Source organism: Clupea harengus, chromosome 2 (genome assembly GCF_900700415.2).
Source record: "Clupea harengus chromosome 2, Ch_v2.0.2, whole genome shotgun sequence".
Lineage (NCBI taxonomy): Eukaryota > Metazoa > Chordata > Actinopteri > Clupeiformes > Clupeidae > Clupea > Clupea harengus.
Window position 1 is genome coordinate 14,353,815 of NC_045153.1, and position 16,303 is coordinate 14,370,117.

Below are 16,303 nucleotides of genomic sequence, written 5' to 3' on the forward strand. Positions count from 1 at the left end.
TCAAATGTTAGCAAAATACTTCACGAATAGATTTATCTTTACCTTTAAAGATTTACTGAGTTGCAGTTCATATTGGGAATCAGTCAGCACATTGCAGTAGACAATGGCTACAGATATGAACTATACAGAATTTGAGGTACATTTTGAGATAAAAGAATCTTTTATTTCAGCTCATGAAACATAAAACCAAAACTTGGCATGTTATATTTTGATCAGAGTACATAATAATAGCCTATGCCATACATTAAAGTGCTCCCATATGAAGACATTTCTAATTAACTCTTCTAATGAAATCTTCTTATTAACTTATGATTTCTTCAAGATCAGCTGCATTGCCCCACGGGGCTTCCCTATGGACACCCTCATCACATCCTTCTCAGAGCTAAGGGTGGAGGCTTCACATGTCTGCCATATCTAAGAGCTTCCTCCATGTCCCCATGGGTACAAGCAAAAGAAGAGATCGATAGAAAGAGAAAAAAAGGAAGAAGGAGAAAGGGAAGAATGTCTAAGAGGTCTGAGCACATTGAGAGCTTGCTAATGGATGCACTTTCATGATATGGAGCACAAAAGAAAAAAAAAACAGAAAGAATATGCTCTTGCTTCTTTCCCTTCTACCTTGAAAAGTTTTCTTTTCTATAAAGGAATTTTTTTTTCGTCAAGGCTAGAATAATAGAATCAGCAGGATGGCATCCATGTGAGTCGCAGAGAGTGATGTCAGGTAGGCATCTATCGCTCCCAATAGACACCGCATCAAAAGGCAGTCCCCATGGGGCTCCACGGAAACATGGTACCACCTGGGCACATGGACCGAAGAGGCAGGATCCAGATAATGGAACAAGAAGGGCTTGACAGAAGCTAGCCTCTGCTCCGGTTACTGTGGAAAAAATGCAGTGATATTAGAGTGCAGTCATTAGGTAGGTTATACTAGTTATACCTGACTCATACCTGTTTTCATTAAGTAAAATGTCAGTGAGCAAATAGCTAATGGAAGAAGTAATTTTCTGGCTCAACACAACAGTCTCCTCACCCCCTGTTTTCTTCCTCCCCATCCTTTATTCATCGCTATAGGATCTCTGTGTCCAGTCATCTGTGGCATCAGAATCAATGTGTGGAGTCACACTAGATAAATTGAATCGATACTCGAGGTTGGTTAAAAAAAAAAAAAACAGAGGCCAGTGACTCATGGAGACATCAAAGTTAGAATAACTCCCAATCAATGGTTAATATGAATTAATCTGCCGTTCAATCGCTACTGTCAAAAATGCAAAAGATTCATAAACTTTTGACGTCGTATTTCATCATTATCTAAACTCGTCATGCTTGAGCCCTATACAGAGATAAATGATGTTCTTGTTAGGGTGTGTTCTCTGTAGAATACAGAAGAGTGTGGTTTTCTACAGTAAATTGACCTCATCATTTATGATTACAGTCCTTTTTTTTTTTTGCCTGGTTGGGCCGTCCCATATATCAGAGTCCGTTACTCTGGCCAATTACACAGAGAAGAACTTATTAGCTAAGAGCTCCAAATCGGAGACGAGTTCAATACGGCACTTTCTTTCCAACATCCTCTCTTATGCCTCGCTTGAATTTGGGGCTCCTCACTTTTCATCCCAATCAACACCACTTGTTCAGAGTCATTCATTATCGTTGTTTACCAGCTGACCACCGTCTGCAGCTGACTGTTCATCAATCAGACTTTCCTTTAAAGCCGCAACATCTCTTATTGAACCTGCAGGTGTGGCCACTGGAGCATTTAAGAGGAGTCTGGAGCCTCATGAATCCAATGAAGGACAAGTTAACAACTGCAGAGTTAGCTGCTTCGCCTGCATCGCGATATGAATACACGTGTGTGGATTCTTCAAAGATATTCTTTCAGTGTTGGATGTTACTTCTTATATGCAACGTGTGGGTGCTTTCCACATTGCATGAAGTTCTTCATGAAGGTACACGACCAAAGAAAAACGGAAGATCTTTGCTCCTTTGATGCTAATTACCTGAATCAGTGCATAAAATGCTTCATACACAATATTATGCACTGTATGAAGTACTGTTATGCACACTTGGCAAGTACTTTTATTAAAGAATTGGTAAAGAATGTTGATATAGTGGAAGAAAGCAAAAAAAAAAATGTTTAATAATGAAGCACCAGTCAGTGTCCAGGGGTGTCAGCAAAACTGAAGCCAATTGCTGTCAGAGAGGATAGGAGAGCCAGCCCGAGTGGAGAGAGCAGGCCTCTTATCTCCTTGCCAATCAGGAAGAACCAACCACACCTGAGCACCAGTTCACCTGCTGCAGACAGAGGGAGAGAGAGCACAGGCACACAAGGTGGGGAGGCCACAGAACGCCAGACAGACCCATAACAAGTACGCTGCCAGAAAATCTTCAAAGACAAAACTAAAATAAACAAAAACAACAGTTAAATAAAAATGTTAGTGCTAATATCACTTGACTGAGAGTAAATTAATGATATAATAAATGGTATGCCAAAGCTTAGGCAAAAGTATGTTAGTCCACACAGTAATCACCAGGTGAGGATGCACATCAGGTTAATCTGGTTTGGTAATACATCTGAACCATGTTGAAAGCTTTCTGGTTTGGGAATATATCTGAAGCATGTTGAAAGTTTTCTGGTTTGGGAATATATCTGAACCATGTTGAAAGTTTTCTGGTTTGGGAACATATCTGAAGCATGTTGAAAACTTTCTGGTTTGGAAATACATCTGAACCATATTGTTAAACATTTGCTGCAGATCATCACAGAGCATTGGAGAATTGAGAGATTGTTTTCACAAAGTATATATTTTTTGTAGTTTCTGTCAGATTGCAAAAACAGGTTCTTTGATTGATTTATTATTAATTATTCACTTACAACATCTTCAAAACAAAATTAAAAGCTCACTGTAACATAATGATCCTTCTTTGGAAAAAATAATTTCTTGATTCAAAATATATGTGGGTCAATAAACTTCATTGCCAAGCTTACTTTTTTAAATGTGAAAGCTGTATTAGTTAAAAAATGAGAATATGGAAGAAATTCCTCCCAGCCTCCCAGCATTATTATGTTTTCAAAATGCATTTAACTAAAATGCATAGACACTAGCATATAGACACATGTTTCACTTTTCGGTTGTGCACATTGGCATGTGAACCTGTGCTGCCATGTATCAATGAGATCATTAGTTTGGCTTTGATATCGCAAGTAATTAATGCTATAATGTTTCAAGATTTGCGATAATCCACTGATCATGGTAGTAAATGGGTCTACCTTATTCAGTGGAGCCCTTCTATAAATTAGAGATCAAGCTCCTCAAAAACAGGTCTGATCTCTTTTGATGTGGGGATTAATGTCTTATCATAGGCCTGCTAAGAGGGCCAAAGCAGAGTTGAAGAGATAAATCCTACAAACTCAAGGTCTGAAGAAGCTTGCTCAGTAAAGATAGCTACAGTCTCTGACCATTCCTTCATTAAATCTGACCTTCACATAACATGCACATCCATAATAGGGGAGGGAGACAGGGAGAGACACTACAAAACAGAACCCCTTAATTTATACCTTAAACTATCCGTAAATATTATACTGCTTTTTCAGAGGGAAATTTAAGTAGATTTGTGCACACATGAACGTTTTCAAATGGGCAAAACCACTTATTTTGACCCTTAAACAGAAGAAATGTACTCCTTAATTAACAGATGAAAAAAAGTCTTGTATTCCTTAATTTAAAAATATTGCATTAGAGTACTTTTATACACACTGCCCAATATTCCTGAATGTATAATATGCAGGTATACAAAAGTTGTGTCGTCTGCGTGTTTCACTATTGCCCATGGGTGTAAAGTTGGTGGTGTGTGAAGTGAGAAGAGCCATGGGGAGAGAACGCAGCCCTCAGGAGGGTCCTGTGCTGAGGGTCAGAGGGCGTGAGGTTCAGTTAACAACCTTCACCCTCTGTGGCCTGTTTCACAGGAAGCTCCGACTCCAGTGGCATATGGCTGGGTCGCTGTTCACGTCCAAGAGTATGATAAAGCGTTTTGAGTGGGTTGATGGAGTTAAAGGTGGAACTGAAGTCAATGAACACTTCAAATCCATCAATTTCCAACAATACTTTTGCTCTAGTGTTCACTCTTATGTTTGGATGTAAAAAGGGTTCACACTAAGTGGGCTATGCATGGTCAACAAGGACCTTTTGAGTAGAGCCTTGAAAAGACTTTAATCATGCCTTATATCACATATTTCAGTGCATTGTTTTTAAGGAGTAATATCAGTAAGAATATTCTTAATATAAATAAAGAACTTTTGCATAGTTTCATGTTTTGTAGTGAGAGAGATACTGTTTCATTCTTCCCTCAGCATTTGTTTCACTGGGTTGAAATCAATACAGCTCCCAATCAGTATACGACAGAAATCAATAAAACCAGATCATATCAATCCCAGAGGTTTTGGGTGATTGGCAAGCAATCAGACTTTGGTGTGAAGTCCAGTCCAGCTCTCGCCACAACCAACTCTGCCACAGGCTTTCAGAGTTAAAAAGGAATAATCTAAAAGAGAATAGCTGAGGCGCATTATGGATTTTACCAAAGCCAACTCACGTCAGATTGGGAAAAAAAAGTCAAACACCTTCATGAAGATGGCATGGTGTTCAGCTGAGGCACTCAATTTTGACTGAAAGGTTGGATAAAAAAATGCAAATTGAGCCTAAATGCATTTTCACCTTAAATTGAAAGCCTTTGAGAGGAGAGGTTATATTTGTATCCTCTAGGGGGAGCTGTGTTACAGCATGCCTTTGTTCTCATGTCAGGCAATCATGGCATCAGGGATTCTATGAACTTCATCAGCATCCCGTACAGCTGACACCACAGAGCTGAGACAAATGCGCAGAAGAAGGTGCAAGCTGTAATCAATGCCAGACAGTGTTCCTGAATGCTTTTGATGGAACCCATGATAGGTCTTAGTTATCAAATTGAATTTGATCATCTGCTCTGACATCCACTTAACAATACAGAGAGACCAAGGCAGGTAAGATTCAGTTGAGCCATTCCCTGTCGTCAGGCAGGTAAGTACTGAAGTGAAACAGAAATCCATACCCGATCCAAGCGACTCAGGCGACGCAGGCACAGAGGTCTTTTACGGCCCTTCCAAATCCCCAAACTATACCAGTGAATGTCAGAATGCTGCAGGGCCTCTGTGCTATTTACTCTACACACTGAGGACCGCAGTAGTGCATTTCAGTTAAAATGACAGATTAGAATCACACACACACACACACACACACACACACACACACACACACACACACACACACACAGAGAGAAGCATAAACACACACGTTGTGTTAGAAAGCCCAGAAGCCTTGTGCATCAGATGCGGGCCCATCACAGCAGTTTGTGGTGATATGGGGCCTTCGGTGGCGTTTGTGCCCCTCTGATAAACTGAATCATTTACTCTCTCCCGGGCTGAGAGTTAATTGCCTGTGGGGTTTTTAGTCTGGCCACCGTGTTTATTTTTGTAACATATTCATCCCCAGGCTTATCAGCGCTCATAATTTTCCCCTACCTCCCAAGCCTGAAAGATATCCACATTTTCCACATACCCACCAAGGGTCAAAGGTGACAGTACTGTTATTTTTCTCAGCATGAATAAATAATTGACCCATTTACATAACATTTGGCTGGACCAGAAATGTCAAATCAAAATAGTGTGGCGATAGAGGGGGGAAAAAATGCTGTAATTATCCAATCACATTACATGGTGGCGAGACATGGAGGCTCAGAGCTGTGTGTGGGGGTCTGGCCTGCAGGGCTTCAAAGAGCCCATTACAAAAAGCACCCTATCAGTGTCAAACAGTTGTCCATCCTGATCAGCCATATTAGATTCGCCTCTGTGAGTTTCAGCACCTACCTGCTTTTATTTCCCATACTCTGAGCATCTGGCCTTTATTGTTTGGCACTGTCCCCACGCCTATCTACCTCAACACTCAACCCCACCACTCTCTCTCACTCTCTCTCTCTCTCTCTCTCTCTCTCTCTCTGTTTGTCTCTCTCACTGTGTCTGTCTTGTTAACGAGCGTGATGGTGTTACCTGAGGACACAGAGTAGTCCTGCGTGATGAGACCAGGAAATGTCGGCACAGGCCGGAATGGTTCTTTTATGAAGTCATAAAAAGCCGATCCATCTGCCGCTGAGATGATGTCATTTGTGGTGGAGGTGATCCTGGGTTTATGACTGCTACCTGCCTGTGCATGTGACAGCAAGGGGGGGAAAACACCGGAGATTAACCTATCTGTCAGGCGATGAGGGTTGCTCACAGATATGTTCTCCAAGGCAAGAGCCATAAATACAGCACCAGATCAGCAGTGGCTGTAACATGTTAAGGAATTGGGATGTGTGATTTGGGGTGTGACTGCATCATTGATTGCTGTGTCAATGATTCTCATGGTCAGTGTCACCATTGTCAACTGCTTCCTGCAAAGAACTTCCAGATGAAGCATATGATGGAAGAAATGTAACTTGTGCTGACGGTTGCTGGATATGTTATTCTCAACTGAGCAGGAAAGTACTTGACATTGTTTGCAAGAGTGAATCCATTTTCAATGGTGAAGTTGAAAAAGGCTGAATCAACCAAAAGTTCCCCAAAGGGGCTATGCCATTTACAACGGTTGTTTTTATAGCTTTCACGGTTCATGATGTCCACTGAAGAACACACTCGATCTGTGTGCTTGTTTAGGTTTCATACCAGTATCTTATTCTGCTGTTTTCGTCAATTGCTTTATTTTTTTGTTACTGAATACTTAATAGGACGGGCATCTGAGGAGCGCAATTGCGAACAAACCGACCTTGAAGATAGAAACACTTGTCTGTTTTCCCATCTATATGAGAATTAACTGCTCAGCATCCCACATTTGTGTTCCTCTGCTTACAAGACGACCTACCCTGCCAACTCTGAAACGAGCCACGCTCATAAAGAGTGGCCTCTGCCCCACCCCTGTGAAGGGTAAACATGCGGTCACCGAATGTGGACAGGATGGTGGTGGGCGAGGTGGATCTGGATACCGGAGACAACTCTAATCATAACATGACCCAAGTATAGGGTTAACATGCACCAATGCTATTTTTGATCACAGCGCTAACTTGACACCGTCCATCAACTCATCCGCAACACAAGCCCCCTCTGTGGCATGAAAAGCAGCTCGGCACTAATGGCTCTTAATATGATACAATAGCCGGCGTGTCAGTCTTAATTGGGCCTGTGATTGTCTGAAGTGGTCTCACCATTCCGCTGATTAGTAACGAGACCTCTCTCACCCCTCTGACCTTCCTCTGTCCGCCACATGCCAGGTGTCCTTTTTCAGAGACTAATTGCAGTTTGTCCAGTGGGATTGCCAGCAAGTGAATCTAACACCATGTCCTCACACCGCACCCGTCTGGATTAAATGCCAGTAAAGTTACAGTAGTTTATCACAACCTACGTTTTTTTTTAGGCCACAGTGTGTGGTTCGGTTACAGCGACAAGAAGATCCTTCCTATACATGAACTGCCACAGTTTTGAACTGCTATGTCTAAAACCCTACAGTAAGTACAATAGGCAAAACCACTGCCCCACTTTAATCCAGAAGAACTTGCTGAAAGAAACATGGTCAGCAATAAATTCAACTGTAAATGCTGACTTCTTTTTTAATCAATAGAAAAAAATGGTTTACAAATAATGTTACTTAATTAGCAGCAAGCATTGTTATAATACTTTCATAGCTATTTGTTTTCTTCTTGGCTTTGTCTATGTCTCTGCCTACGTCTAATAAATCCAAACTTGAAGCACTTAACTATGGAACCAATCACAGGCAAAGAGATGAGCTGACACCTCTAACAGCACAGCCAAACATAATTTTTCAGGAACGTGCACATCGTCTATCTGATTACAGCACAGAAAGTAACCAAGCAATTTCAACAACAATAAATTAATGTGTTTTCTTTTCATTATGATATTGGTACACTAAAATAAAGCCCAAAACACTAATTTACATATTCACATCTATATTCTTGCCACAAACCCTAGGCCTCTATCTTAAATGTACACACAAGTATGAACTATTTGTCATGTCACTCTCATTAGGAAATCCACCAAAACATGTTGAGAAGATCTTGTGTCCTTCCATCCTGCAGTAGTCACTTAATACATTTATTTGTAATAACTTGAAGCTTTGTATTTGAATTAATTATGTTCACGGGTGATGTCAAACACTTGCCTCAAATCAGTTCATATCCTGATATCTAAAGATGTCCGTACAACTATTATTGTGTCTGTTTTTTAACTTATTTATTATTTTATTATTATCTATTATAACTGCTGTCTGTTTACTTCCTTTTATTTTATACATCTTGCTTTCGTCTACTGATGCTTTCTGCTATTGTGTGCTATCCCCACTGCTGCTGTAGCACTGCATCTTTCCCCGTTGTGGTATTGATAAAGGATTATCTTATCTTATCAAATCATGCATTCCGACCTTCTTTAGCTGTGTTTATTTTAGCCTCACGTCTCACGTCTCACTAACTGCAACATCAATTAATATCTCGAGTGAGAGATAATACTTGTTAATTTGTCACAGCATGTGTCTCATATTGAGTTGGTTAGAGCGCATTGGAGAGGTGTTCATTAAAAACCATGAACCATGAAGCACTGTGGTTCTTGATCAACACAGCCTGTCGCACATCAGCATAGTGTCCTTTAACAACAAAGCAGAAAGCTGAGTCACAGAAGAGGCGAAGGATGTTTTTCTCAAAAGGAAAAGAGAGGATAACAAAGATAACAGGTGCTTTCGTGAACACAATACGAACCGTTACATCGTTACCACAAAGTGAGCATTGATCATGAAAGTGAGTGGGAACTTTGAAAACCGTCTTGTGTGGTATAGAGTGAGGTTTTTCATTCTGACTTTAATTGGCTGTCCTGTGTTCTTGTCCCCTTGGCAACAGAGGAGAGCCTTAGAATCCCACTTCCCCTTCTGCCCCAAGCAATTTCCTCTCCTGTCTTTCTATCAGAAGTGTTTAAGATTTCACGGCCGATCACTGGTCCAAGTAACCTCACTAAAGTGATTCCCCTGACCACATAAGCATGAGCAGGGCTGAAATTGACCCATGTAAATTGTTTTAAACTAGACGTGCGAGACGTGTTAGACATCTTGCACATCTGCTGATGCTATGTTTTTGGAACACCAAAGGAAGTTGGCTTTAAAGTCTTAGTCTTAATACTCTTAGTCTATCCTGGGTTTTGTAATCTGCCACAAACATTATACAGGAAAATCAGAATGCAGATGCAATGGATACTCCTGCCCATGTTCATGCATGTGTGTGTGTGTGTGTGTGTGTGTGTGTGTGTGTGTGTGTGTGTGTGTGTGTGTGTGTGTGTGTGTGTGTGTGTGTGTGTGTGTGTGTGTGTGTGTGTGCCAAACATGAAAAGGTGGGTAAGTCTTGGAGAGGTTGGCAAGAAATGCTAACATCAGCTTTAACAGAAACAACTAAGAGTGGCCTCTGTTGCTGAGCAGATGTGATTCTTCTAGCACAGTGTAGATCTTACCACCACATTTTAGCGCTCTCTCTGTGATGAATCTAAAATATCAACTTGATTTATATTTGACACTTACAGAATTGCAGTGATAGTCATCTCCATGCTGAGTACACTGAAGAGAGATGGATAGTGTATAAAGAGTCTCTGCTTTATTTACGATGGCTCAATGCACCAAATACACATTCTGTTGTCATATGGAAGAACCTCATTTTACAACATAGTGTTCAATCATCAAACATGGCAACAGTCTCACAATTGAGTGATTGAAGACGAGCCATACTACACAACGTGTCTGAATTTTCCCAGCTTAGTATACCAAAAAGTAGACAAACTATTTGGAAACATTATTGCATATATTTTATACACCCTTAGCATAGAAGTCAAACACTGGTTGTGTACTCTTTACATCTCTGCAGATGACCTGACTCCAATAAAGTGACTTCAAAACTCACTTTGGGAATTTCACCAACCTCATTCATCTCAATCAGCTTGTCCATGAAATTTACCATGCGTCTTTACTGCCACCTGCTGGTCATTCTGTAGGCTACACAAGCTCTTTCTTGTCCTCCACTGACTGGGGTTGATTGGATTCTGGTAATCTCTGACTATTTATTCACCTCATCAACAATGACCTGTTTTCACCATCTATCAATTCAGGCATTGGGCCATTAAGTAATACTTGGCATAAGGTAACGGCTGGACATAACCTTTGACCTCAGTGAGACAGGGACTGGATCATGGATATAGGCCTAGGCGGAGTTCAGAGTGCCCTAGAAACTGTTGTTGAATCTCCAGTGTTCACTTGCCAAGTGTTCACACAAACTCTAGATCACTAGCCCCACTAATTCCACTACTAATTCTAACACTAATTCCCTGGAAGTATCACTTGACTATCTTATTTTAGGTTTGTTTCCTAATCCCAGACACACAGGATTGGCTATACGCAGAGAACTTTCATTAATACAACTTTCTGGATTCAGTCTGCAGAGTCTGAACACTTAAAAATGTCAGTCATCAGTAGCCTCCCTGAGCATGTTGTATATGATTTGTCTTGGCGCGTGGTGTGTAAGTGTAGACCATGCTCTAAAGAAAAGATATTCTTAATGCCACAGAAGTCAAGCGTAAATATAAATAATCCTGCCAACCAGGCCAAGCCACGCATACTTATCTTCCAGGCTTTTCAAGTCTATAGGTTTAAGTAGCCGAAGTGGATAAATCCATGACTCCGCCTCTTGGAAGTAATCAGGCACCTTGGACTAGAAATTCGTTTCGGAGCGCACTGGTTTCCCTCCTCTGATATCGGGTGATGATTTACAAGTATGAATTAACTATTTCATTTGGATAACTAAATAGTTAATTACCTATTGGTGTATTGTGTTAACAACTGTTTATGGAATGAATGTGCTTTTGAGGTTAAGTACTTGTAAGTCCTGCTGCTTTCTATTAGTTGACTTGTTGATATTGATGTTGACATATGGTACTACTGACGGTGATATTTGATTCTATAACCTGGTAATGTATTTTTACACTTTTGACTTCATCAAAGCTTTTTAGTGGCTGCAATTTGAAGAATATATATCACGAACTACATGTTATAATACATTTAACCAGGATTTGCAGACGGTATCTAGCCTATTACAAAAATGTTCTGTCTGCTTTTCGGTCCCTTTGTTTGGGTCAGTCATATAGGGGACAGTTGTAAAATTGCTATTTTGTACTTTTTGTCTTGTTGCAAATACACCATTTGTCTCTAATACACCATTCGTCTCTAAATGTAGCCTACTTCATTAATTCCATCCCATGTGCCTTAGGTCTACTTATTCTTTGGTCTTCTCTAAATGCAGCGAGTGCCTTGGGGACAGTTGTTATGTGTTAGGGACAGTTGTAACAGTGGCCGAGGATAATTGTAACATGCCAGTTTGAAGGGGTGAAGTAAAATGTATGGCAGCAGCCATGCATTATTCTAACCAAATACGTGGTGGATAAGGATTTTTCAGTAAATTGTAGTCTTGAGAGCATATTTTTTCAAAATGCAAATGAGAACCAAGGGTGTCACATTTTCGCAAAAGTGATCAGATTAGTGATCAGAAATCAGTTATCAGAACCACCTGTTACTTGTGTCAAAACACATCAACTGTGCTGTCAAAATCTTGCGTAAAACTTCAAAGTTAGGCCTACACATTTGTGCCACAAAATTACTTCTGTCTATACATTTTGACAAAGATTGAGGCACAAGCTGGGATTTTGAATGTAGCTTGATGATGCCATCACACATGTCTGAGTTTCATCGCATTACGTTAGATACGATTTGAGAATGTAAGCAAATTACAACTGTCCCCGTTACAACTGTGTCCCCTACTTAACTTTAATTGGCTGGACTGGAAACAACACGACAATGTCAAAGGGACGGGTTGAATGCTTAAGACAAGCAAAGACAATGACATCGTACCTTTGAATTGTGTAGTTTTTTAAAGACGGGCGTATTTCAAAGGGACAGATTGATGTCAGCATGGATATCTGCATTTTGGCCTATTACAGTATGATAGACTGTAAAGGGAACAAGCGATTTTCTTAAAAAAATCTCGTTCATGAGTGAATAGATGGGTCTTTTGTCATCTGACTTAGTGTTGAGACAGTTTGTTGTGAGTTATTTTTCACGGGGCAACTTGCGTTTTTTCTACTGTAGTGGCCATGATTCCCTGGTTGCTGTTGTTTGTTCTCCTTTTTCTCGGTGAGTTTTGTGTAAGAAGAAAAAAATATATATATAATGACCATATGTTATTCATTTAATATAAATTATTCATAATAACCAATTGTGTTACTAAATTGATACCTTCCTTGTTTTCTTGTAGATGATTCCTTGGCAGGTGTGTGACTGGATGAAAGTGGGGAAGAAGACAGGGAAACAATTAGATACCAGGTGTCATGTGAACATGTAGTTAATTAATGCTTTATCTCTCAGGATTTCACATACACCACACATACACAGTAAGAGTTGTAGAAGGACAATGATGATGAAAGCCTATATTTTGTTTCCTAGATAATCCAGAGGATGTGGGTGGATGCTACAACAAGAACTTCAGCATCCTTCTCATTGAGTATTCTCCAACAGATACCCCTGACCCTGCAACAGCCTCAGTCTATTTCACTCCCAGCATCCCTGCTGGTCCTCAGAGAATAGTGTTGGAAAATGGACAAGTAAGTGGCTTGTGTTTGGGCATGTCAATGGATGAATGTACACTGATAAGGTACATACAGTAACTGAATTGATTTCTGTAATGTAACTTGCATGCATTTCTGTTTTTGTAGATGAAGGACAACCGATACAATCTTGTGTCCAACAAGTCAGGAGTCTACTTTGAAGTACCTCAGCTAAATGCAGAGGATCAGGGGTTATTTTCTGTGATATTCAATGATACCGATATGGAGAATGAGACATACTCCCTTACGGTGACAGGTGAGCTATCGATTAACTTATTATTGATTTTTTTCTTCAACTTCAACACATGGAAGACAGGTGGAAAACATACAAAAGAAAACATTGTATTTTCATGTTAAATATAAATAAAGATCAGAAATAAAGCAGGCAAGGCTTTGTATCATTGCTGTGTACATCTCATCAGTATTGTATATTACCAACTGATATTTTCAGAGTGCGCCCATCTGGAAAATTTGGATTATGGAAGTAATTTCTCCATTCTTCTCAACGGAGACATTTTGGAGTTCACCAGAAGGGGCTCCTACTTGGAACCAGCGCTTTTATGGAACCGGAGTCACCCTACTGTCAGTGAGAGGAGCAGAGGTCGAGCACAAGCTGGACACTGGCTATCAACGAACATCACCCAGACAGACCAGGGGAATTACACCGTCCGAGATGTCAAGGGCAAACCTGTGTCCACTACAGTCCTCATTGTCACTGGTAAGTGAGGATTTGAAAGAAAGAGGATTGAGAATCTTCCTGTGTTTGAAGTGATTCTCCTCAGATCTTTCACATAACCCTCTTGTCTCCTTTCACCATCCCCCAGAGATCCATACCTATGATTATATGGAAATTGACGAGGATCTGATCATTGACCTACCCTTCAGTCTCTCCAAAGTGACCCTCCTCTTCCATCCTGAAATTGCTAAGTGTAATGTGAATCACCACGTCAGGCCAAGGGTCCTGGTGCGGGACGGGGTGCTGGTTTTAGAGGAGAAGCAGACCTATGAGAAGAGACTAAAGATGTCCCACTACCAGATTGTGTTAGAGGAATTCCAGATTGCTGATATAGGATCTTACCATGTACATGACCCCCAAGGGAACTTGGCTACCACTGTTGAGGTGGAAATCATAAGTGAGTTCTATTTGTCATTATTTTGTTGTCTTTGACTTCAATCATACATTTTTAGAATTTAATGTTGCAGCAAATTTGGTTTACATTTAATATTTTGGTGGTATGTCACATATTGTCAATGGCAAATTGTAATAGGCTTTGACAGTAAACTAATAAATAACATCAATAAGTCTAAACTGGTCCTGACATCTGAAAATAATGTTGACATTTTTTCTTCCTGTATCCTTGCAGTGCCCTCTGAGGCCTGGAAGACGGCAGCCTTACCTGTGGTTGGAATTGTATTCATGTTACTGGGATACTATTGGAAGGCTAAGGGTATTTCATGTTGCAAAGGCATTAAAGACCCAGAGGCAGCTTAAGCCTTTGTGGCTAATGACGAACAGCAGAGGAACATGAGTGTCTTTGTGTGGGTGAGTGTGTGTGTGCCGTATAAATTCTGGTCAGATTTTACTTTGTGTACAATCAGTGTTCATGCACTAGACTCTATATTACAAGAAACATATTTTACTCTACAGTTTCCAACTGACGACAGCTTTCTTCATGGTCCTTCTTGAAGGAAAGGAGTTACCAGGCAGTAGATTCCAGACACTTTAATATAGAGCAGTTGGAAGTGCAACATTGCAGAGACTTATCTAGTTCATTCCCAGCCCCGTATACAATCTTGCTTGAAGAGACTGAGAGTTCCAGCAGATACCTTACAGATTTTGCTAAATTGCTCTTCCTCCTGGACAACTTTTTTGTAAGCTCTGTGGAGTAGTCTTGGTATATGAAGAAAATTCTATCAGTGTTCACCATTTCGAGTACTATTTTGATCTGTATGGCATTTCTCTGGAAAAGATTGACATTTCAATAAGTTGATTTTTGCACCACCTACCTCACCATACTGAAGCCTGGTTGATAAACTGCTTGCATCTGTTCCTCAGGTCAACAAAAGGTTTTGCAAATATTGTGGGCAATAAATATGTGGACTTGATAGTTATGGGATATAGCAAGGCACCCACCCTACTTGAGCTGCCTCACAGTCAGTATAAAATAGAAACATTTTACTTTGGCCCTCAAATATTTTACAGAACTGCCATATTTCCTTGTCATTTTACTCTCTCTCTCTCTCTCTCTCCCTCTATTATAAGCATGTTCTTGTTTGACTAAAAAGAAGAGGGTAAATGTTGTTTTTAAAAGAAATTTTTGTTTTGTAATGGTTTACATTTTTGTCTATGGGCTAGTAAAAAAAATCACGAAGGAATAAAACCATCCACTAGTGACACTTGGGATTATATTATACTGGTACAGCGGTTTTGAAATAATCCCATGGAAGTCATTCCATAAAGGGATGGGTGCCATCAAAAGCGCACAAATATTGAGATTATTAGTCCACAATTTTGTACAACTGAAGCGGTCCAAATAGTCTGTGCCATAGGCAGAGGAAATGTAAGACTCTCCATGTATTTTTACAGAAAGGGTAAGTACATGGAGCAAGTGTATCATAAGAACCAGATTTTATGCAGAATGTTAAATCCCAACTACTTGAATAGTGTCTAGAGTCAAAGTTTTTTATGTGTGCATTTGTCAACATTATTATGGAGATTGTATCTAGTGGTGAAGCACTTTGAAATGTCTAGTTTTATACTGTATCATTTCTCACTGGAAACATTAAATATCTATACTCCAATTGAACATCTTGAACACTCGACGTCTTGTTCATTTCTATAGCCTCCACAATTTCCCTACCTAATAACCGGCTACTTGGAAGAGTACTGTCATCTATAGCAGCCAAGAGTTCATTCATGTTCAACCTTACATTTAATATCAGCAAACTTTTAAATGGTGAGAAATATTACCTTCACAGACTACGCAATGAATGTCTAAGGGATCCAACCATGAGGCAGTAACATGAAAGCTAAGGGTCACTGGTTGGAGAGAGAAGAGAATCTAATGATCAGGATCTCTAATCCCCAGTGACAGTGAGGTCGTTTTGCTGTTTGTCAGGCCATCATTGGTTAACACCATAAAGGCAAGGGCAGAGGGACGGAAGGCAAGCCAAAAGGAGATTGCTGACCTGACATGCTCTGCAACACAAACGAATATCCTCTGTAAGCCATCTGGGAGAATGGGTCCCTGACGTGTAGCTCTGTAAATCCCTTTGCTTCCTTTTCTCTTCATATGTCAGGGAACAATTTGATAATAACAGCAAATAATCCACCCGCTTCAGTTAGGTAATGGACTGATCCAAGCAAAATAGCTTATCAGAAGAACACTGAAAGACTGAAGTAGCTGCCAAAATCAGAGTAATAAAGGTTACAATTATGAAACACAGGGTAGTCACAAACACTTGAAGTAAATATTGTTTTGCTTTTTTTATTTTAATTGTTAAATTGTTTTCAGAATTATGATCACATTATGCATTCAAGATGTAAAA

At 40.1% G+C, this 16,303-nt stretch overlaps 1 protein-coding gene across 4 annotated transcripts; it reads left to right on the forward strand.

The window, feature by feature from the left end:
* Positions 1 to 10,734: 10,734 nt before the first annotated feature.
* On the forward strand, positions 10,735 to 15,570 carry LOC116224356. Of its 4 annotated transcripts, XR_004165549.1 has the most exons (9): positions 10,924 to 10,976; positions 12,240 to 12,284; positions 12,406 to 12,420; positions 12,594 to 12,751; positions 12,863 to 13,010; positions 13,206 to 13,472; positions 13,579 to 13,887; positions 14,119 to 14,297; positions 14,403 to 15,570. XR_004165549.1 is itself a non-coding variant. In XM_031583716.2 (8 exons), coding segments are annotated over exons 1-8 (1,071 nt in total). In that variant the 5' UTR covers positions 10,735 to 10,869; the 3' UTR covers positions 14,247 to 15,570. The 4 variants fall into 4 exon arrangements, 3 of the variants coding, with proteins under 3 accessions (XP_031439576.1, XP_031439568.1, XP_031439582.1); XM_031583716.2 differs by lacking the exon at positions 10,924 to 10,976 and adding an exon at positions 10,735 to 10,870 and having other exon boundaries at positions 14,119 to 15,570; XM_031583708.1 differs by having other exon boundaries at positions 14,119 to 15,570.
* The last annotated feature ends 733 nt before the right edge of the window (positions 15,571 to 16,303 follow it).

Coding starts and splice junctions, on each gene's coding strand:
- LOC116224356 (XM_031583708.1), top strand. CDS start 10,949: ATGAATGTGCTTTTGAGGTTAAGTACTT. Junction 10,977..12,239: donor GCTTTTGAGGTTAAGTACTT/GTAAGTCCTGCT, acceptor TTTCTACTGTAG/TGGCCATGATTCCCTGGTTG. Junction 12,752..12,862: donor TAGTGTTGGAAAATGGACAA/GTAAGTGGCTTG, acceptor CTGTTTTTGTAG/ATGAAGGACAACCGATACAA.